Genomic DNA, 22,388 nt, shown 5'->3' on the forward strand with positions numbered 1-22,388 from the left:
GAGAGGAATGGACAAAACGCCTAAATGTATGCTATATACTTATTTGATTTTGGATAGTTTAATTTTAGATTTATGCTTTTGAAACCTCATATATTATTATGTTTACCATTCAATTGAATTTCAAGTTTTAAGTATTTATGAAATATATTCTTTAACTGATATTAATTTCATGAATAATTAATAGACAAACTTGCCATAATTATACATTTTCTTCTTTCGCCCCTAAATGTATGCACACTTTTGTATTGCTCTTCGTAACATAACTTCTAACGAAAGCTCCTTCGCCTTCGAAACATTGCCTGTTTTTGCTAGTGTTCTATTTTAGGATTAAGTTAGTTGGTTTAAGTTTAGTTTAGTTAAACAATTGAATTAGTAGATCGCATTAAGAACTAAATTGCTCCACATAATAATTTCCCTGAAGTGCTGCCCGCATGGAAATAGTTCGCACACAATGACCGTATCGTTGCACAACAGTTTGTAACTAAATTAGAAACAGGTGTTTGCCTAGTCCTGGAATGGCCAGCTACAGCAGCGGCGCCCTGCTACTGATGTCCGATACAATTTGCTGGCGTTTTTCCATAGGTTAATCTCAACCCCCCTTCCCGTTCACACACCGACTTCCAAACACACACACACGCCTTTTATACACCTTCCAGCACGAAGCGAAACTGAAACTCTCGAAAGCGTCCTTGGCAGATGCTGCACATCGCTTCCCATCAATTTCAGCCTGCCTGAGAGCCTTTCCCATGAACGGGAGCCACCCACCGGCAGGGCACAAGTATTTAATACTTCTCTGTAGGTGTGGGCCGCCCCGGTGTTGACCGGCTGGGGTGGTGGGTCTGCCGGTGGGCTTTGAAACTGTGCATCGCTGTTCGTACCTTACACGCCTCGTGCGGATAGGACAGTTCAAAGGGCTGCCCCCACCAGTACGTGGCAGAAGCGGGCGTTAAATGAAATTTGTGTTTTAGCACAAGGGCATCAAGAGGGCTCAATGGGGGCAAAAAGTTTGCAGGTCGGGCCCGGGAATGGGGGAGCAGCTGTCGGAAGCGAACCGAATCGCACAACAACGCCAACGGTGTGGCTTTAAAATCTCCAGTCGAAAAACTCACTCTCCCTCCCTACGCCCTTGGCCCAGCACCGTGCAACACCCGGCAGCTGCAGAATCATCTGCAATGCAGTCAAAAACCATCTGGGAGGAGGTATCAGCGCCCCTCGCCTTACCGGGTAAGGATCGGTTTATTTTCGGAAATACGTATGCTCGTGTGCTGCTGGGTGGGTGGCACTGGTGGAGAGCGAGAGTGTGTGGGACAGAGCAAGAGAGAAAGCTCTAGAAAGAGAGAAAAAGAGACAAGCAAAGAAAGAGAGACAAAGTAGGATAGGTGGAAGCCCCGAGAGTAGATCCTTTTAAATCGATAAAGTTCGAAACAAGTAAACGTTGTGCAGGATGCGAGTACTTTCGCGTAAGGGATGGGTACGTATAAAACGGTCGAAGCGTTACTTAATAGCAATGAGTACAATGATGTTCGTGAAAAGAGTGCGCTGCGATTCGTTGTGGCAAGATTTATACTGGCTTCTTGGTAAAGCGTGTAGCTTATTGTATCTGCAACAAGCAGTCGAATGAAGGCGGACGGCGTGTTTTACGGTTTAATTAAAAACACTAAATCTTTCGGTATGTGTAATTGTAACGATGTAGCATTAGTGTATGTTCCCTCAAGCTACCACATGCGTTTTTCGTTGTCCGGGCCGTATTAATTAAAAAAAACTCAATGCTGTCTTGCAGATTGCATACCTTAAGGCATTCAATACTTAGCTTTCTGTTTGAGTGATATTCTCTCAAAAGTATGCAATGCGCAGAATGTTCCAGTATGTTTCAAATTTATCTCAAAGTATGCAACTCAAAACGTTTTGTATCATATATAAACAAGAAACGTTCTACTGCTAAGCAGATTGCATACATCAAGGCTTTGAATGCTTAATTTTATCTATTGTTTTATATTTAGTCATGTAAGCAATGATTTTTACTTTCTAGTTTAAACTTATCTTTGTACATGTAATCTTCATGATCTTCCTGATATTTTGTAATATTTGTCTTATACTTAATGGTTGCTCATCTCTATTCGCCGAGCCGTTAACAAAGATCGCACAATTTTCTCTTTCCCAATAAGAAAGACTAAACCTTACATCACAGCTAGTATTTTCCCCATCCGGGCGCCCGGAAGTTATTTACCAGCTATAATCATTACCACAATCTCTCCGCTACGCTCTTCCCTTCCAGCTAACATGCTTTCGCAAGCTTCAAAACAATGCGGGCCATGTTTCCGCGTTTCGGTTCGAACTCATTTGCTCCGACCGTTATTTCCAAGAATCCTGCCTGTCCTGTCACATCTACGTCAAGCCTCAAACCAACCTCCCTTCTCGATATAAGCTGCTTCAAAAACTCATCAATTGTCATCGAAGAAGTGTTTCATGCTGCTGGCGAAACTGGCGGTGGGACAAAATATTCCTTTCGCTGATGGACTGTATCTTCCCCCTCTCGACCCTCATTAATACGCCCAAAACGACCTTTAGAGAAGTCTAAAAATAAATGAATTGTCAATAGTCGTTGCCTACGAACCGGAAGGCAAGTCGGTCGTAAACAGTTGGAAGGATTGGAGAGTCGTTTATATTCCCCGCCCCGTCCGGCCCGCGCTCCAATGTACACCTGTTCCTTCGGAGCTGGCAATCCAATCGGCATTCGGTGCGGAATGCCATTAAGAAAATGCTTTCGTCACGTCGTCAGAACGAAACGTGTTTCTTGGGAAATTGGGAAATAGATCCACGGCATTATCGAACGATAAGACATTTTCGGGGGGCGAACTCGTTAGGTATGAATGCGTTCGGTGGCAAACGACATGCCGGAGTGGCACGTACAACAAATACGCCAAACCATTACAGAGCGTTCGGAAGTTGTGAAGTCCGTAAATGATGTTAAAAAGCTGTTTACGGTACAGTAATGTGATCATGATTATCTATTTCGACTGCACCGTCGTGCCGCGCGATATCAAACGCCTAAAGTTATGCAATTTGTAGTGCACGACGATGTTTTTAGCTTTAATTCCATTTCAACAAACAATTCCACAACAACATACCGCACCAACGTGTTCATTGACTCTATGAAACCTTTAAACATGATGAAAAAAGCTATTTTCAGAATCCAATATTCTAAAAAGAAACATAATCACAAATCAATTCCCCTCTGGGACAGAAAGGACAGCTCCATTTCGTTTAAAATTTACACATTGCTCCACCCGGTCGTTCTCGCACACCGCAGACAGTCTTGTCGTCGTTGTCGTCGCAACCGCTGGAAAGCATTACAAATTCATGTCAATCGTCATTCTCTTTCGCCTGGTCCTTCCAAAGCTAATTCAGATAAATATAACTTCAAACGTAATCACATACAAGAATTCCTTTCGTATAATATTCATCCAACGGGTGACGGCAGAGCGACATAACAAAAAACAGGGCGACAAACCCTATGCGGGAAAAAGAGACACTCATAAAAACCATGACGGGGAGAGGCGACAGTCAAAAACCATCTATTTCTTTCGTCCCTCAAGGGAAAATCAAAAATAGAAGAAAAATGGCTACGGGTACGGGGGCATCCAGCGGGTTCAGAATTGAGTCATTTCTCGCTGTGGCGCTGCTCCGTACTCGACTCACTTCGTTTTGGAGGATCCTCTTTAAACTGACACCGAAAGAATTATGTGTGTATGCGCTGTCATTATTACTACCGTTCACCAACCAGCCAACCAGCCCACGGCAACACCTACCGACGGTGGAAAGTTGTTAGAATTTCAGGCACGACAGCGACAGCGGTGTGGTGGCCTTGTTTCGACTGCGCCTTCCGTATCGATATGTCAGTCACGTTCGCGTTCTACACCGTTGCGATGGCAAATGGAAAGCTCAGCTTCCGTGGAAAACGAAACGGAAAGCGTGGCGAGACAAAAGCAGCCTCTGCTCTACGTTCGGTGCTGCAATGAAAACAACGTACGCGGTGGGGTTATGTTTTTGCTCCCGTGCGCCAAGCGTGTAATACCTAGAGCAAAATTGCTATAAATATTACAACCATTCAATAGATTGATTTTGCACTTACTGTGCTTCCCCACGTGGCTCTACAGTTTATATGCTGTACCTCGTGTAGCATATGCATCGTTTGGCAACTAAGATGGCTAGAGGGTGTAAGGTAACGGCCTGCAAGTAGGAAGGTAAATAACCACGTTCAAATTATCTTAATGGACTGTTTGTTTCGATTTTAGTTTTGTTTGTGCACCTGTACGTAAAGCACCGTCGATGGGAATCGTGGAAGAATTGATCCATCTCACATGATTACCGTACTTTATACAAGTTTCATTGTTGTACGCCTGGCTGTGCTTGCCTGAGCTGGCCACTGCGCTGTACATGTAATCCTGTAATCAAAGTTTTAAGACGCAGCTGTCACGCGAATTGCATACCTTTGGGCAAATGGTTCTTGGAGCGTAATGAAACGCCCGAAAGGTATGCAATTTGTGTTGCGCAGTTGGGAGCTGTACGTGTTTGTTGGAAGCGACTGTGCAAAATTTGCATTTGAGCACATTTTACAACACAAAAAAACACAAACTGGTAACATTCGGAATAGTTGTAGCGAAAACTACAAAAAAACTCAATAGCAAATTGCACTGTCATAAAGCTTCTTATTTCACCTCCCCGTTTGGGAAGGAAAACAGCACCGGAAGCAGGTGCTGCTGGTCATTTAAACTCGTCATAAAACAGGCTGCACTAAAGCAAACCCTCGTACTCAGGAATGTCCACAAGGTCTCACAGGCAACTTCGCCCCGGCTTCGGCCGAGGACATCGCTTGACTTGTGGTAGGGGTCACTGACAAAACCTCGTATGGGGCGTATAAATTGCAGCACATCCTGTAAATAAACTGCCCCTCAACATTCACACTGGAGTGTGTTCGCTCGTTCGCGACCTGCCTAGACGCCTAGACACAGTAGCAAAAAAATAAAAAAAAAGCTACACACAAGGAGGACCTTTGCTTCAAAGCCTTCTTCACTTCACCCGGTGGGATCAACGTCTTCAGCGCATTTTTTTTATGACGGTCCTGTCCGTGTGTGTATCCGTGTCCTCACCACTTGGAATGGCACTTTTATGCTGACCCCAATACAACACTCAGCCACTGTTCTGTTCTTTGCGCAAGAATAATGCAAGCAACGAACCCTCCCCCACTAGTGTATATGTGTCTGTGTGTTGTTAGTTGCTGTGTTCGTTAGTTCTTCCCGTAGTCATTTCGTCGCCCTTGTCGGTTGCAAGCCGGAAGTGGGCAGCAAACATGCAACACATACACACGGGCTTATAAGTAGTGCCGATGTCAACGACGAACCTCGCTTCACGTACAATCCTACCATTAACGAAACGTCCTGCCCGTCCTTCCCAAAATGCTGCCCCTGGCTTGAAATGGGCAGCCATCAACGCGCACTAGACAAGGAAATATAGATGGCAGGACGTACAGACACACTCACACGCACAGCGATCATAAGCTTGTGCACGTACGCGGTAGGACACTTCTAGCAGCTCCAGTGCTTCTTTCAGTGGAGAAGGAGTACATCTTCTATTGCAATCCTGTTGTTTCCCCCAACCATTCCACTTGTTTGACCTTCGTATTGCCGCATGTCTGACTAGTTCGGTTTGCCCTGTCAATCCCTGGCAGGGGGAAGATCTTCAGACCGAACCCGAACGAAACACTCCAGTAGCGTGCTGCAAGACCTCAATATCCTTGAGAATGATTTTCGGGTGAAAAATCGACTGGTAAACTGGCACAGAGATACTTGGCGAGGTTTTAAGGGATTGTGTTTGAAGTAGCTTCTTGTACGCTGGGTGGGTTCATCATCAATCATGGCGCTTGGCTAGGGCAGCGCTTGATGCTCGTTTGCCGGTGTTGAAGACCTTAAGCTCGCGTGTAGCCTGCTTTTTCTTCTGTGAAGTTCTTGGTTTGAGGAAGGGAGGAAAGCTCTAGACTGATGCAGCGAAACTAGATGGATACACTCGTAGCACTAGTAGTTTACCTCGTTTATTGGTGGAGGATTTGGCTGTTTTTCCTTACTTACATTTCAAAAAGCTCATCTTCAATTTTCATGTGTGTCCGTAAAGTATAGCACCATAGCTTCCTAACAAAAGAAAAAAGAAAAAACCCAAAGAGTACCATTGTGCGGCCAAGGCAATGCGCGTCTGTCCTGTGTCTGGTGTGATGATAAATTGTGTGCCACACATTTCGTAGTTTTCTGCAAGCTCACCCTACCACCGCTCTTCGGAAGCGTTCTCGCATGGCTTGCGCGGGAGCAACAACACTCTGGACGGTTGTTTGTGCATGAGCGCGTTTTTCGCGCTCCTGAAGCTTTTGTATGTGTGCTCGTACGTATGATGAAGGTGTTGCGTAGTCAACGATACTCTTCAACGCGTAATATGAGCAGCAAGCGGGGAGGGGGGGGGATGAGTTGGGAATTTTATTGGATTACGAAGGACAGCGCCGGGGTTCGTGCACGAAGGTCTGAAATTTGTTGTTTGTTAATATGGCCAGAAGCTTCTGCTCCCACTGCTCCAGCCCCACCAGAAGGGTTATGCTCCAAAGGGGGCTTTTGTTTGCCCTCCAACGAGATATGTGGTTGGTGTGGTCTTTTTTTCGTTTCTTGCCATTACCCTCTGTGCGAAGAATAGCAACGGGTAGAAGCACCTCTTATCGTTATTGTTTGATAGTTTGTTCCCGAAGTGTGTTGCCGCCGCTGCGGAGGGCTAGAGCAGTGTGGTTATGAAATTTCGGCGCACTACAAATCCCATAATCTGACGTAAGTCCGTGGTGGTTTCGGTGGTGCGATGAGCGCTTGAGTGGAGGAGATGATTCGTGGTAAACGAACCCTCCGTCCCAAGTACTTCCCAATATTGTCGGGCTGCGGCAAACAGGGTCGAGTAGGTGCTGCTTTTATGTACACTACAGGTAACGCAGGTAAATAAAATCCAAGATTGTTTTTGCTCGTCCTCGTCCATGCTGGTGAGCACACTCTGGCGTAACGATCTACTTGATGTGACGCTCGTCCGAGAGGGCAAGCTTTCATACGTGTGCTAAGAACCTGTGCTGTGAATAGCTAACCGGTGCCAGCTGGATGTAATAAGATAGTTTAAACTATTTTCCCTTTCATCTCGATGGTTCATCGTATAGGGTTACCTCACAATTGACTAAACGGTTTCTATATACGAGCTATGACGAGTGCCATCTGCTCTTTTAGATGTCAGAAGTAGTAAGTACTAGTAGCTCGGTAAACACATCAAGAGTTTAATTATAGATGAAGGATTGCAGATATACGATTTCGCAAACAACATTGCTATAGCGTATGTTTCATAGTACATAGTTTTTTTATTGCATACATTTTGGCGTTTCTTCGTGTGAATGGGTATTTTATTGCAAGAACGCCAAATTGTATGCAATGTGTGAATCGTAATCGTTTTTTAAGGAATAATTTCTATAAGGCTAATCTTTAAGTGACCTACAGCTTAGAAACATTTTCATCATCTTCTGATCATCTTCTTCTTCTTCTTTGGCACAATAACCGTTGTCGGCCAAGTCGTGCCTATACCATTAGTGGGCTTTGCATTATGTGACGTAGTGATTTCCTGTAGAAGGATCAGTGCTACGTATGGAGGCAAGATCCATTCGAGGTTTGAGCCCATAACGGGAATGTTGTTAAGTCGTGTGAGTTGATGACTATATCAGATTGTTACCATAGGGAATATATCTTATGGTAAATCAACGCAATGCTATGGGGTATCCTAGCAACAATCAATGAAATATGGCCTACTTTAACGTCAGAAAAAAAATATTTCAGTAAACTGCCGATCAATTCACCTTACCATTTCAATAAACGAAGCGCAAATTGCACATATATTAGTTTGTCAAAACATATCGTTTGCTCATATCCATCCCAGGCCTATAAACATCATTTGCATATGTTTTTAAGATTGCGCCAAGAGTGCGCATACAGATTTCAGATGAGATTTTGAGAACTAAAGTTTCCTTAGGGAGACATTCATAATGTTAATCTTAGGGAGACATTCATATCATAATGTTAATCTTAAAGAAGTAATGTGACTTAAAGAAATTACTTTTTAAACAGGTTTTATTTATTTTGCTATGAGCTTATAGTGTTTAAAAATGTCAAATCCTGTATAGTTATTGTGTGATGTTATTTCTTTTTTTATATATTAAGCAATACAATATTCAAAAAAGCGTTGAAGGATTGCACCCGAAAGATGTATTCACAGTAACGCAAACATTGTACAAAATTTAACATATTTATTGCATACACTACGGCGTTTTCACGTTATTTACAGGGTTTACCAAGTCACTTTGCGATGTGAGCTGCACAATTCATCTCACTTGAGACGTATTTCTATTCTGACGTGCTACTTCATTTGGCCCGAAATAATTTTCTATTCCGCCGCATTCATTTTCATCCATTATATGAAGTCTTTTCACAGGGGATGTTAGCTGGAGCCGTCCGCGATGTTTACATTTTTTTCAAAAATAAATTTTTGGGCTTTTAGTGCTGATTTGTGATACAACTATGTTGTTTAACAAAGAATAGAGGTTAATCTTTGCTCCGCTGTAGCATTCTAGCCGAAACATGGGTTATTCATTGAGTTATTAGCAGATTTGACTGTGCAGGTTCAACTGCTAATATCTCAACGAATAATCCATTTTTCGGCTAGAATGCTACAGCAACCTCTATTCTTTGTTAAACAACATAGTTGTATCACAATTCAGCACTAAAAGCCAAAAATTTATTTTTAAACATCGCGGACGGCTCCAGCTAACATCCCCTGTGAAAAGATCATAATGGATGAAAATGAATGCGGCATGAATTGTGCAGCTCACATCGCAAAGTATTTTTATTTAATATTATTTATTTAGCAGAGAGCCTGAACGCATGCAATTTATGTAACAAAATCGCGTTATTTGAAGCATTTTAACAGTTTTTAGTATATTTATTCAGTTAATTTGGATTTTCTTTAATTTTGATCTAGTAAAATACTTTAAATTATTCTCAGATTAAAGTTTTCTTTTTCCATACTCTACAACACGACACTCGTTACCGCCACATCAACGAGCGCCTTGTACAATTGATATTTGAAATTAAATTTACACTTTATCGTATGGACCCAATCCATCCGACCGACTGGCCGGATTTAAAGTTCTGCTTCGCTCTTCTTACCCCGTCTCCCTCCATCACACAGCATGGGGTAAATTTGCATTTGTCTATCATTTGATAATGAAGCAAACTTCATTGCTCATTCGAAGCGCCGCCCGGCCAAACAACTTTCGACGGCTGCTGTTGCAAAGGAAATGGTGTTGCATTCAAATTCTGATTAGCAACCCGCACTCCCCATGAAGGCTATCGGAGTCGACGAAGAGTACGCGGAGAGTCTTCAGGAAGCTCCCTACCGCCCAAAACGAATTCCACGCGCAACAGATGAGACAGAGACAGCACCGCCGTGTAGTGTTTCTGATGATGTGCTCCGAATACAATCAGACCCGGTGCTGCTCTGTCTGAAGCAAAAACAGATATTCCCACCCAGTTTGTGTCAATAGAAAGTTTCAACCCGTCGCCGACACTGGTATTCCAATGAAGCCGACACGAAGGGCAAGTATCACTCACGTCCATGACTCGTGTGTTTCGTGACGGAAAACTATCGCTCGACGGCGGCGACAAGCAAGCGGCCGGCGGCAGATAACGGTGCCCGAAGGACGACACAGGTGCTTTGAATCGTTTCTTGTTTGTTTGATGAACAGCTTGCCGGCGTTGGGTCTTGGTCACGACACGCTCAAGTCACGTGCCTTCCTCAGGCGGTTGGTGTGTTCATTTTTGGAGCAAGAACATAATAGTCGGCTTCCCATACCAACCCTGCCCCCGGAGGGCCGGATGTTTCCCATTGCTTATCGCCGAAAACAACTTCAAAACAAACTCCTTCCGGTGGTACCTTTTCGTGCTGGTTGACTGATTGCCACGAAACAGAAGGACCGCAGCTTACCGGTGGGCGAAATGTATGCCGGGTTGAACCGTTGACTACTAATAAGAGGCTTGTGGGTCGTGTTTTTTTGCTGGATGCTTTGTTCTCGGCAAACCAACCGGAAAGAAGGAACTGCGAGTAATCAAATCGAATTTCTTTGCCATCGAAAGCAAAACCCAACGGTCCCGTAAGGAGCACTTTCACCCGGGAGGAACGAAAGTGAATATTTTGCTTTTTGAGTGTCCGGCTCGTTGGTCACGTTTCTGGCGTTCACATCGCCCGAACATGAGATGCTTGTAAAGGTTCAATTTATCGCAGATTGTCCGCTGTGTCCGCTCCCTTGGGGTACGTCTGCGGCCTGTGTTACCTGCTCTTTCATGTTGGCTTGCTTCGGCTGGCGATTCTTAGCTTCCGGTTTGTATCCGCCTCAGCTCATCGGATTAGTGATCGACTTTCGGTTGGTTTAATTGAGTCAACTCACGTAACCACCTGGGTGAGCGCATGTGGGCGGAGCAGGTTGAACGTAGAATTTCAATCAGTAGCATCGGGTGTTCTGCTTGATTTCACAGTGCTTTTATTCCTACTGGCATCGGATGGTGAAGAAAATTTAATTTCAATCGAAACTATTAGTCTAGTTTCTAATGTGAACATAACAGTTTCTTAAGTTTCGCTGGCATCAACTATAGAAAGGTGATAAACTTAATTTATTTGATTTGTACGATGAGGTTGTGCACGGTGATTGCCTACATTTAGGCGTTAGTCGTTCCATTGATTAATGGATCAATCTGAATCGTCAGAAAAAATGCAATTTTATCATGAAGATCATGAAATAAATGTAAGACTAAATTTTCATGAAATTATCAAGGTCCATAAATTACTGCAGGTCGGTCCGCCCAATGTACTTTGAAAAAAAATTCTTTGACAGCTAGGGATTCCAAAATTACTTGGTAATCTTTTGATGGGCTATGGGACCTTTTCCCTTTTAAGACTGTAGGGTGAAATTTCAGCCTGTCAGCTGTTTGCATTGTACAGCAGTTTTCAAGCAGCTATCAAAATGGGTGTAATGTATAGGTGAGCTTATCCCAAGGTGTATGTATTTAGAAGGCTGACTTTTATCGCTTCTGCTGGGCGACTTCATACAAATCTTACAAATTTAGAAAGTGTATGTAGACCAGGTGGTCTTATAGTGTATTTTTCAGTACCAAATTTTTTACGGGACGGGTGAAAACTATTGCTCAGACAGGCTTTATGGCTTTACTTGACAAATACACAAAACACTATTTAAATGTTCATTTTATTCACTAAAAGTTCTTCAAACACGTGAAATATTGCGAATTGTAAGCTAAATTAAATCTGAACGACATAATATCCACTTTTGTTTCGATACAACACTATTCGATGAACAGACGAATGTCTGCCACGTATGCGCTACTATGAAAAACGATCCGTTTCTATGGAAATTCATTTCACTTGTTCTTTCAAATGAAGCTTTTTTGATTCAGAAATTAGTTGTCAAACTGTTTAGGACTAGACCACCTGGTCTACATATTTTTTGATTCTATATTCCACCATCTAATCTCTTTCATACACATGGGATGAATGAAAAACATGACCTTGTTGTGACATTTTATCGAGCAGGTACTCGAATCTAATTCTAGCTTTGAGGCTCAAATAAAATAGGCTGAAAATCGCATGCTAGTTTTGTGTGTGGTTTTGTATGGAGTGTTGACATGATTTTAGCCGCCAACTGTCAAACTCTCTATAAAAAGCAGGCTAGTTTCGTAAAATCTACATGGTCATACATTTACATTTATCAAACAACGCAACATATGACTTCCTTTGTATGAAGACAAATCTCATATGAGCCTTTGAAAAATTCCATTTTACGTTTCCTAGAAAATTGGAGAAACATCACGTTTCAGCTGACCGAATGACCATTTGCTCAATTACAAAATCACAAAACAGACACTTGGTGGATAAATAACGAGAAGAGTTCACTCTACCCTTGCCGTTTCCACTGACTAGACGAAAGTGCACCCTTTCCAGCACACAAAGCCCGAACTCAGTGTGAATGCACTGCGCACAACTGCTTGCCAAAGAAGTGAACCGGTTGAGGAGCGTTGAGTTTCGCTTTTGTTCGCTGAGCTCCACACCACACAGCCGTAGCTAGTGTCTGTTGCTTCGTGTTGCTTCTTTGATTAAGCAACGATTTTTTTGTTGTCCTTTTTTTATTTTGCGTCGTTGGCGAAGATGACCCAAACCACCGTACGGTGCAACCATAAGCAGAAAAGTAGTTTTGTGTGGGAAAAGTTTTTTGCTTCAAAATTAAAGTTTCTGTTCACATCCGGAGAAATGTGTGTGGGGGAAAAACGATCCTTCAAACCGCTCTAGAACTGAGCTTCGGGTGACTAATACACTTACCGTACGTGGTGAGTGGGTGGAGAGTTAAGCACCAACTGTCCAGTTGCTTGTTGTATGCAAGTTTGGCGAAGATGTTGGCAGTGATTGTAGAAAGTTGACGAAAGTGTGGAGAGTGATTGTGGAGCATTTTGGGGAAAAACTTTGCTAGCTAACTAGTCTCATCAATCAACACCGGCTATCTATTAAAATAAAATGAAATCAATAAATTTTTGTGGACCAGAGAACAATTCGTTTGATTGTTTTTATCATTATGGCGTTGGCAGAAATGAACAAGGGCTAATTAACAAAAAAAAACCAAAAACACCTAAAAGTATGCAATTGTAGCTTATTCGTAGCCTGTACGCTTATTTATTTATTGTGTTGTGTTATCGTAGATATTTGTTCAAATATAATTTTTGCCCTGAACATACAACTATGTTTATTTGCACTGACACAGTATCGATATTCCAAGTGGGTACGATTTTATCTCATACTTCACAGTACACCCTATAAATAAGTACTTTCCACTTAAACATTGTTTTTCCGCTTTCTTGTTTTTATATGCAACCCGAGTCGCATCATCATAACACTTCCGGCGCTTGCCCGCTGATTGAAAAAGTGCATGCATATTCAATTCCACCCCCGTGCGGGTCGCTTATCTCTCGCATTCGTGCGCTTTCTGGTTCACCGCTCGGAAGCCATACCGCAGCAGGATAAATGCATCGGCGCGCACACTAGCGAAATCGTTTTATGTACAATCTCAAGACATCACCTAGTCGGTGTGCTTGATTCACCTTCATCCCCAGGGCTGTTGTTTGTACTGACAGTGTAGCTGGTGTGTGTTATGTTTCATTCCCTGCGCTGCTTCCTCCCCCCCCCCCCCCAATCGCAAAAACACTGCCGAACCGGGCGAACCTAGACAAGTGCTAGACTAATATTTTACCATCGATTATCATAAATGTGCACTAAAGCCCATTTTTGCGGGCTGCCGTCTCCACGGCACACCATTAGACGAAAGCTTTCCTCGCAAAATGCAAAAAAAAAAGAAAAAAAGGAAGCTGCATAACACTACGGACCTTTTCTCGCTTTGATATTCGAGAACACTGGGCGATGTTTCGTTATCTCTCGTCCACGATTGCCCACTCGGTCCCACCCGCTCCCCATCCGGATCGAAGGTCATAAAATATTCGATCGATTACGGATTTTATCAACCACCATCACACGGTTGCGGTGTAAGCGAATTTTATTCCATTTTTTTGGTGCTGTCGCTGTTGTTGCTGTTCAATCATTTGTGGCTTCATCGATAAGCCGTGGTGGTGGTGTCACCCAAAATAAAAATGGCTTTATTAAATACAGCGTGCGGGTGAGCCGTGCTGTGGATCAACCAGCAGCGAAGCGCAGCGCCTGGTGTCGTCGGTGATATTTCCGAAACGGAAGGAAATTGCTAATGGGACACATTAAGCGTTCCGTTCGGCTCAGTTGATGGGAAAACCGTTCGCTTATCGATGTGTTAGTGTGTGTGTGTGTGTGTGTACATGGTTGTAAAAGCGTGTGATTCATTCCAGATTCTTTTGACCGTCCTATCACTTTCACACTGCTTCCGAAGGAATCCATTAGCTTAAGCGACTGCAGCGTGTCCAGTTCATTAAATCTGTGCTGCCTCTACTGCTCTGCGAAAGAATAATCTCCAACGAAACGCTCTTTACCAGAAATCAGGCACTTTTTTTATCAAGCATGTTTTTTGCGCTCTGCTAATGCTTCTCGAATCATCCATTTCTCTTCTTTTCCTCTCTTTCTCTTCCCTTCGACAGCCCTACGACAGCCGGCAGCTAATGGTGACGGTGTTCGTGTGCCTCTGGGGAGCCCGGCTTTCCGGCTATCTGCTCTATCGGATCGTGAAAATCGGACGCGACAAGCAGTTCGAGGACAATCGGCGCAATGTGATCCGGTTCGCCGTCTTCTGGACCTTTCAGGTGAGTGTCCCCGTACAGCTCGTTTGCAGCAGCTTTCCGTCTCGCTGGACCGTTCCCGTTGTAGCCGCGCTTACAAAGTAAGCGCTGGAGGGAATGGGATTTGAAGATTCTGCCTTCGCCTTCGGGTCACACTCGGAATCAATGAAGCGTTTTATGTGACATTCATTGTGCCGATAAGGGCCCGTGCCCTACGACGGACTCGGTAACGAGAGCAAGGACCAATTTGTAGGGTAGCAAGCTGCGAGTTTTTGCATTGTCTTGCTGGAAAAGATAAACACACACACCCACACACACACACACACACCAGCAGATGCTGGTGCTGAAAGTCAAAGATTATGGTAGCTTTCGTGTGCGAAAAATATCTTCGACTGTTAAATCGCAATGCTTTGTTGCGCCAGATTGCCTACTTTTAGGCGTCTTCTTTGTACATTTTTTTGTATTACACTGAAAGCTGTTCTGTCGTTTTAGCCATGCTGTCTGTGTGCAGTGTCTGGAAGAGACGATAAATAATCCTCACTAAGAAATGTTAATACCTTGTGGGAAAGAAACAACACCTCGGGAAAAGCTGTCAAAGATTACGAAGAATATTGAACGCAAATGTCTAAGCAGCGCTCGGCGAAATCGCTCTGAATATTTTGATGAGCTAATTTTATCGCAATCGAAGCAATCGCAATTCAATCCAAAAGCTCTTTAAAATATTATGACATTATGAGATTCTGCTGTATCATTCCACTGCTACCGTCCGCTTGCAACAGCACGCACAAGCTGTAATCGATACTTTGTAAACATTTGCCCAGCATTTGCATTCGCTGCACGAACGCTGTAAATGAAGCAACATTACAACCTCACATACACACATACACACAAACACACTCATACAACGAGGAGTTGTGCCGAACGCAGTCTTATCGGTCGGTTGCATCCTATTAGATTGTAAAGAAAGAGATATCCCGGGCTATTGTAGCTGCTGTAATTAATTTCGTTTCGACGGAATAGAGCAAACCGGTCCGTCGGACGAACACGGATAATTTGATGTTGCTGCCGAGGCGAGGACGGCCAATTTGAATACAAAAAAGGTGGGTCCTTTTGTTCACACGCCGGCACACACACACACATACACACGCTTGTCCACTGTCCTAAACCATTCTATGCTGGATCAATAATGCAAATGGTAGCAAGAATGCAACCCAAACGCTTGTGCGAACCGTCCGTGTACTACATCGTTCGTAGCGTTTGCGTTGGAACGATCGTAGGCAAACATTTGCTTTGACAGAGCTATTCCAATAAATTCGTAAGCAGCGCTGGGCTGGCCCATCCGGCTAGTTTCATTTGCATTTGGCACTGGTGGATGGTGGACGGAGGGCGGAATATGAAGCACAAACGGCGGCACAACTATAAATAATACTTTTTAGAGCAATTTTGTGTTTGCCTTTGTGATACATTCTTTCTCGAGGGGCGTTTCGTTGGCCGATCAAACGATGATGATGGTAGGTAGGGTGATGGCACTTTTTGATGCTTTTGTGTGCGTTTTTTTTCGCTGGTGAAATAAATTGGCATTCAAATACCTATCTTTTTTCTAGTTTCAATATTGTCACTTTTTATTTGCCCTTTGCTTTTTATGACCATAAATACTGCAAAAAGATAAAAGCTATCGTATTTTCCACAACCTTTATTAAATTAAAAATCTAAAGCAGCCAGCGTGTATTCGTTGCAGCTTGCCACTTGAATAATCTTTTTGCGGAAGGTTAAGCATCATCAATGTTCCAGATGGTTAACAGATTGGATGAAAATACTTTTTTGTGGTTTATGAGGTCTCAATAAACATATTTAGATAAGAGTTAGGTTCAGTTGAAGGATCCTGCTATATCTTAGCATATTTAGTTTAAAAGCACTAGAAACTTACGATACAATTGAATCGCTATGAATATGATAGCATGAATCTAGTACATGAATCAGCCATCGCATAGCACCCCGACTTACTCTTAGTGTCAATCTCAGTGTCAATGTGAAACATAACGCGCTGAGTTTGACTATCTGATACACAGTGGAAAAACCTGCATGATGAAATGTAGAACCGTTTTACAGTCGTTGTCGCTAAATTTTGACTCTAACTCACCTATTTTTGTCTCTATAGGCACCAATTTTTGACAGCGTGTCACGATTTTTGTCTCTAAGGCATCAATGTTCGACTGTGAGTCAATCGCTTTATTCACAAAATTCAACGTAATATCTGAAACTTTATGTTCCGAAATCATTGAAACTCAGTTAAATAATGAATAATTTCATTGATATAATTTAAAATATAACAGTTGTTATGCCTATTTTGGAAGTTTTAATCGAGTGAAAAAATTGACATGGATTTTCAGGTGTAAACAATAGCCTTAGAATTCCTGAAAAAATAATTATTTTTTCTAAAAAAAAATAATCAAAATACACAGTTTTAGTATTGTTTACGTGATTTAAAATATACCCGACAATAGTCAAAAATCTGGTCAAATACCTTTTAAAATTATCATGATTCCTACAAGAGCCAAAATTTGATGACTTGCAGATAAAAACCGGTGCTTTAGAGTCAAAAATTAATGCGCACTGTAAAAAATTGATGCTTTGCAGGCTAAAATTGATGCGCACTGTAAATTTTTTTTGATGCCTTAGAGATGGCAACGACTGTATAACCTTTTCGCTGGTTTAGAAACATTACCGTGAATTTAAATTAAAATCACATTTGCTTTCAAATTCAACCGAACATTAAAAAGCTCCACCATTTATCCTGGTCACGGCACCAGCATACAAAATTTTCAAAACGAAAGCTTTCGCATAAATAATCCACTATTCGGCAGTGAAAATAAATCAACAACAACCACTGCACGTTTCGCAGCTGCACAACCACCGGCGAAAACAAATATCTAGCCCACTTCCTGTTCATGAAGTGCGCAATCGGTTTATAGCGCCTGCTCGTTCTTCCTGCCCTGCTCAAAATTCGGTTCAAAGCTCCTCCGAACCTCCCGATACCTGGGGAAGGAAATGCCCGTCAAATGAAGCCCAACGGCCGGATACGGGGGCTACACTTCCCGAGTCGATATTTCATCCCGCCCGATCCACGAAAACAGCTTGCGAGCCTCGGTGCTAGTAATTTCCGGGCACAGAGTCCGTCTTAAATTCCCAACCCCGTTCCATTTGCAAGCGATACATTATTTCACTGGGCCGCTTGTTTCGATTCCTTAATTTTACTGATTTGTTGCCTCCGGTCGGTTGGCAGCCCTGGGTTACCCCGTCGGGTTTGGTTTGGTAAGGTAGTGTCAGTTTCATGCAAATGAACTACCAACATAATCTACTCGGAACACATCCCTACGCTTGCCTCACTACACGGGAGGACGGTTCGGCGAAAAGTTTGCTAAAGTTGTTTCGACCGCTTCGAAAGCTCGTCCGAGTTTCGTTTGGCTTCGGATTGAAAGATAACGAGCTGGGCATGGGGGGAAACTTTCGATCTGACGCCGAGCACACGGTTTCCAAGCAAAAGGAGTGGGTATGGTCACGCAAACACCGGATGGAGGGGAACGGGCAGTCTGTGTACCGGGAAGTGTATAAATAATTTTCCACCCAGTGGCGGGTAATTACTGCAAGAAGCACACGTGCGTGATACCCTGCACCATATGAACTTTTACGGCAGCGTATGTGTATGTGTTTGAAAGCAAACAAATGAAGTGAACGAGGGAAAAGCACACACTCAGAAACACATACGCAGAGAAAGCATTTCCCGAATGCAGCCAAATGCAAGTCGAGGAGAGTTCCCTCCCCATCGCCCGGGCAAATAATAGCACCGGGAGCCATTCCATTAAGAGCAGGAGGTGGCTTTTAACGATGTTATATGGAAATAAATGTCGGAAAACTGTACTCAGTTAATAGCAGTTTGGGAGCTGGCTGCTCTTCGCTGTGGGCGGTGTGGAAAGTTAGTTGCAGGTTTTGCGTCGCGATTGCACATCCAGATAAAGGGGGAGAAAGGGGGAGAAATATCGCCCATTATACTCCCATTTCTCGCGCACCAGCACCAGCAGCCAGTGTAAATTGTAAGCACCCGGCTAATGGTACATTATTAAATTGTTCCACGAATGGTTAAGCGCTTGGTTCGTCCGAAGCCAGGGCCGCGTTTGCCCAGCGCCATGCACTTACGACACGCTTTTCCAGCGAGTATTTATGAAGTTCAATTAATCTTGTGTGTATTGGTAAATGGCAAATGGCCAAGTGTTTTTTTTTTCGCCTGGAAGATTCAAATGTCAACAGCGTTAAGATATGATGGAAAGTTTAAGTATGAAACAGAACACGAGCATAATGGTGTATCTTTCTTCGTGTGAACTGCGCCTGGGTGTAGAGCGCCTAAAGGTATGCATTGCTATTTTTTATTTGTTTTGTTGACCTATGATGTTTATCATGCCTTGAATGCCATCAAAACTTCAATTATGCTTTTGTGTTGACCCAACAATATTCTCGATTCAGGTCTGGCTAAGGCAATAACGAGCTGGTTCTCCCAAGGCAGTACAGCGTATGACGGTTTTTATTTTATATTCTCGGCGTTTTGTAACTAGATTTGAACCCAGGACGAGCATGTTGTATTTTACTTAACGGGTGTGCTAAGAGTTTTACCTAACTAGAACGTGTTCTGTTTTTAATAACCCATATTAGACTGTTATACTTTTTACGAAAGGTTTCGTCTACTCTTACTATACGCCTAAAGGTATTCAAAATTCTGAAATATTTTAAGATCGCATGGCTTTTTTGCATTATGACGGTTTTGAATCCTTTTTTGCGGGGGAAAAATAAACATTAACCCTTGCAAATCCTGCCTAACTGCCTAAAGGTATGAAATATGATAATTTCAAAAATCAAATTGGAGCTGATTCAAAAATCAGCTGTGGAGAAAAAAAATCGGTCTGGGTAAGATAAGTTAGCGGAAAATGTTAAGTATTGTAAGCATCGGCATGGTTTTGGGCCAAACACTCACGAACCAAACGAAAAATATGTTCATTACTTACGTCACACATAAATGAAATTGTTTTACATTTTGCATACCTTTAGGCGCTCAGCATGAGCGTTCGAGAGAATAGATACACTTGAGCCTACCTTCATTACATCACTTCCCATGATTGGATACGTTCATTTGCTCTGCCTAATTTATAAAGTGCAATAATGTCTCGAAGTGATTCGGTAGCTTATGGCCAAGTTTTAATGTGATTGGTAATAACCGGCTAGCTCATCACAATGCTGAGCACATATCGCAAAGTACACTCCAAAAGTAAATAATGCCTGGTTTCGAGTCGAGGTACCAGTCGAGGTATGCCGAGCAGCGACAACGTAAAGCTACACCATAACATTGAAAAGACAGTCAATAAAGTAAGCGTTCAGCAGAAGAAATGTTGACTCTTTCCTCCCCCAGCCGTAAGCAAACCATCGCGTTGGAGCCATATTTTTCGAGTAAATAAATGTTCACTCATCTGCCATCCTACTCCCCCCACCCCCCACTGCTTGCTTACCAAAATGTGGTGCTACAAATTATGAAATGAAAAACATTCAGCTCCTCGCTCGTAGTGAAGGAACGCACCTTCTTCTCGGAGAAAATGTTCTTCCACCTTTCGATAGAAAGTTATTCACGCACGAATTAAAACTTTTTTTGTTTCCCTCCCTCTGACGTTTATCATTTTCCACGAATACCGTTGCCGGTGGAGAGTGGAGAAAAGAAATCGAAAAAGTTTATCCAGCACTGGGGGCTGTGTGGGAAGAGCAAAACTGTTTGTAACAGAGCCGAGGCTCAGCTGCGAAAGCTCTAAAGCACTGGGATCAGTTGTACGCGACTTGAGGCAGCAGAAAATGCGAAAATAGAACATCACAACCAATTTCCGCACAACGCACCGTTTTCTTACAACGCTATCAAGATTTACCATAACATAAAAACATCAACAACATTCTCCGATCGCTTCCCGCCGTACCGTCCCCAGCGTAGTGCGAGCCTATTTTCTCGTGTCGCACTAAAGGTTTCTTCCCCGTTCCCATTTGGGTACTAATTAGACACCCTGTCGTACCGGCCCAACCAACCAAACCAGGAGGGAAAGGGAAGCCTTTCATTATTCGTCATTCGTCACGCTCATCGCTGCTCTATGCCGCTCGCTTCGTTTTAATGTGTTTTATCGCTCGCCCCCTTCTTGCTCTCCTACCATTTTAATGTGTGCGTGTTTTCTGTTTTCGTCCCCGTTCCGACAGGCCGTCTGGGTGTTCGTCGTATCGCTGCCAGTCATTATCATTAACTCACCGAGACACTCGTACCCGAAAGCGCCCAAGACGATGACGACGCTCGATTCGGCCGGCACGGGCATGTTCATCACGGGCCTGCTGGCGGAAACGTACGCCGATCTGCAGAAATTTTCCTTCCGCCAGGACCCGATCAATCAGGGCAAGTTTTGCAACGATGGTAAGTATAGCTGTTGTCATTTTGCTGCGCGGAGAAACCATTCCGCACCTAAAAAACAACGAGGAGTTAAATTAAAACGCTCTCTGGCGCCTAAATGTAGGCTTTTGCGTTGCTTGTTTCGTCGTGTGCTTAGTAATTTCACGATCACAATCGTACTCTTCAAATGTTCTCTTTTACACTAGTTAGAAAGTGTAAGAAAGAGAGAGAGAGAGAGAGAGAGAGAGATCGAAGGAAAGAAAGTAAGCAACAACAGCTCTCGCAAAACGAGCAGCAGAAAAACGACAAGACTTCCCTTTTGGACGGTGTAACCTTCGGTTTAATGTTTTCGCCGGTCGGACGTTCATTAGTGCCCACTTTAACGGTGTCATGCTCATCACCCCGTGCGACGCACGACACGAAACGTTAGGCTTCGCGTTCCCTTTAGCTACCCTCCAGCGGGCGGCCCTCATTCAAGCTTCAAGCTGCTTTTTATTCCTCCGCTTGCCATTAATCTTTCGATGTAACCATAAACTGTGTACCGTACAAGAATGCGGGCTGCCCTTCACTGCCCGGGCAGGCAAGCTGACGGCAAATACGGAGAGGAACCGTTGCTGGGTCTTCAAAATGTTTTTGAGCTGGTAATCTGGAGACATTTACTCCGCCATTCCTTCAGCTTTCATCTAAACCAGCGCCTTCCCCACGGAGTCTTCGCAATCGTACTGGAAGACCTTCGTTTTAACTACACTTTGAAAGCTTCACTCATCAGCGATTGCGATTTGTGACACGGGCCGTTTTTTATGGCCCGACTTCCGACCGATAAGACGCCCTACGACATTCCATCTCTCGGTGGCATTTCTCCCCTTAAAATTCACATCATGAAACCGTTCGTCCTGTTTCCCCAGACCACGTGACCACGTGAACGCATTAGTTGGGGAGCTTGGGTGTTTTTTTTTGCCTCGCCTACATCTTTTGACACGGAATATTTTGTTCGTTTTTTTCTTCTTCTTATTTTTAAATTACATTTTAAGCTTACCACTCACCGGCATCCGGAGTTTCGCTCACGAGTGTGATGAGTTTCATAAATTTGACGGCATCAAATGGGGCTACCGCTGTGCGCCTCCCAGCTACTGCTCCACCGAGACGAACGCACCTTTGGTCGGTCGTTTGTGGGGGTTTTAAAAATTTGCATTCCATTTGCGGTGTATTCTCGTATATACGGGTATTCTCGTAAATATTGCGTATGCCTGTCATCGACACTAGTGTAAAAAGTATAAAAAAGCTCCCCCTGTGCTCGTTGAGCGGTGTTTTATTTCACACCCTTTATTGAGTTGTGTTACGTTGAGTTGCGTGCGTGAATTTCAATACCGTAAATGAGTTTCGGGATGTTTCCGGGATGGAACGTAAACGACTTCGCCAAAAGTGGAACCGTTTACGCATTTCGGGCTCGTGCATGTGTCCGTTATCGTAGTGTTGATGGGGAAATTGTGATCAATTTGCAA

At 43.4% G+C, this 22,388-nt stretch overlaps 1 protein-coding gene across 3 annotated transcripts in view; it reads left to right on the top strand.

The window, feature by feature from the left end:
• The window catches only part of LOC120908886, a 50,426-nt gene that overhangs the window by 12,412 nt on the left and 15,626 nt on the right, over window positions 1–22,388 (top strand). For all 3 annotated transcript variants that reach the window (XM_040320361.1, XM_040320362.1, XM_040320363.1), the window contains exons 3-4: window positions 14,289–14,450; window positions 20,703–20,910. In XM_040320361.1, coding sequence (XP_040176295.1) covers window positions 14,289–14,450; window positions 20,703–20,910 — 370 coding nt within the window. The remainder of the gene's footprint in view (window positions 1–14,288; window positions 14,451–20,702; window positions 20,911–22,388) is intronic.

Source organism: Anopheles arabiensis, chromosome 2 (genome assembly GCF_016920715.1).
Source record: "Anopheles arabiensis isolate DONGOLA chromosome 2, AaraD3, whole genome shotgun sequence".
NCBI classification, from domain to species: domain Eukaryota; kingdom Metazoa; phylum Arthropoda; class Insecta; order Diptera; family Culicidae; genus Anopheles; species Anopheles arabiensis.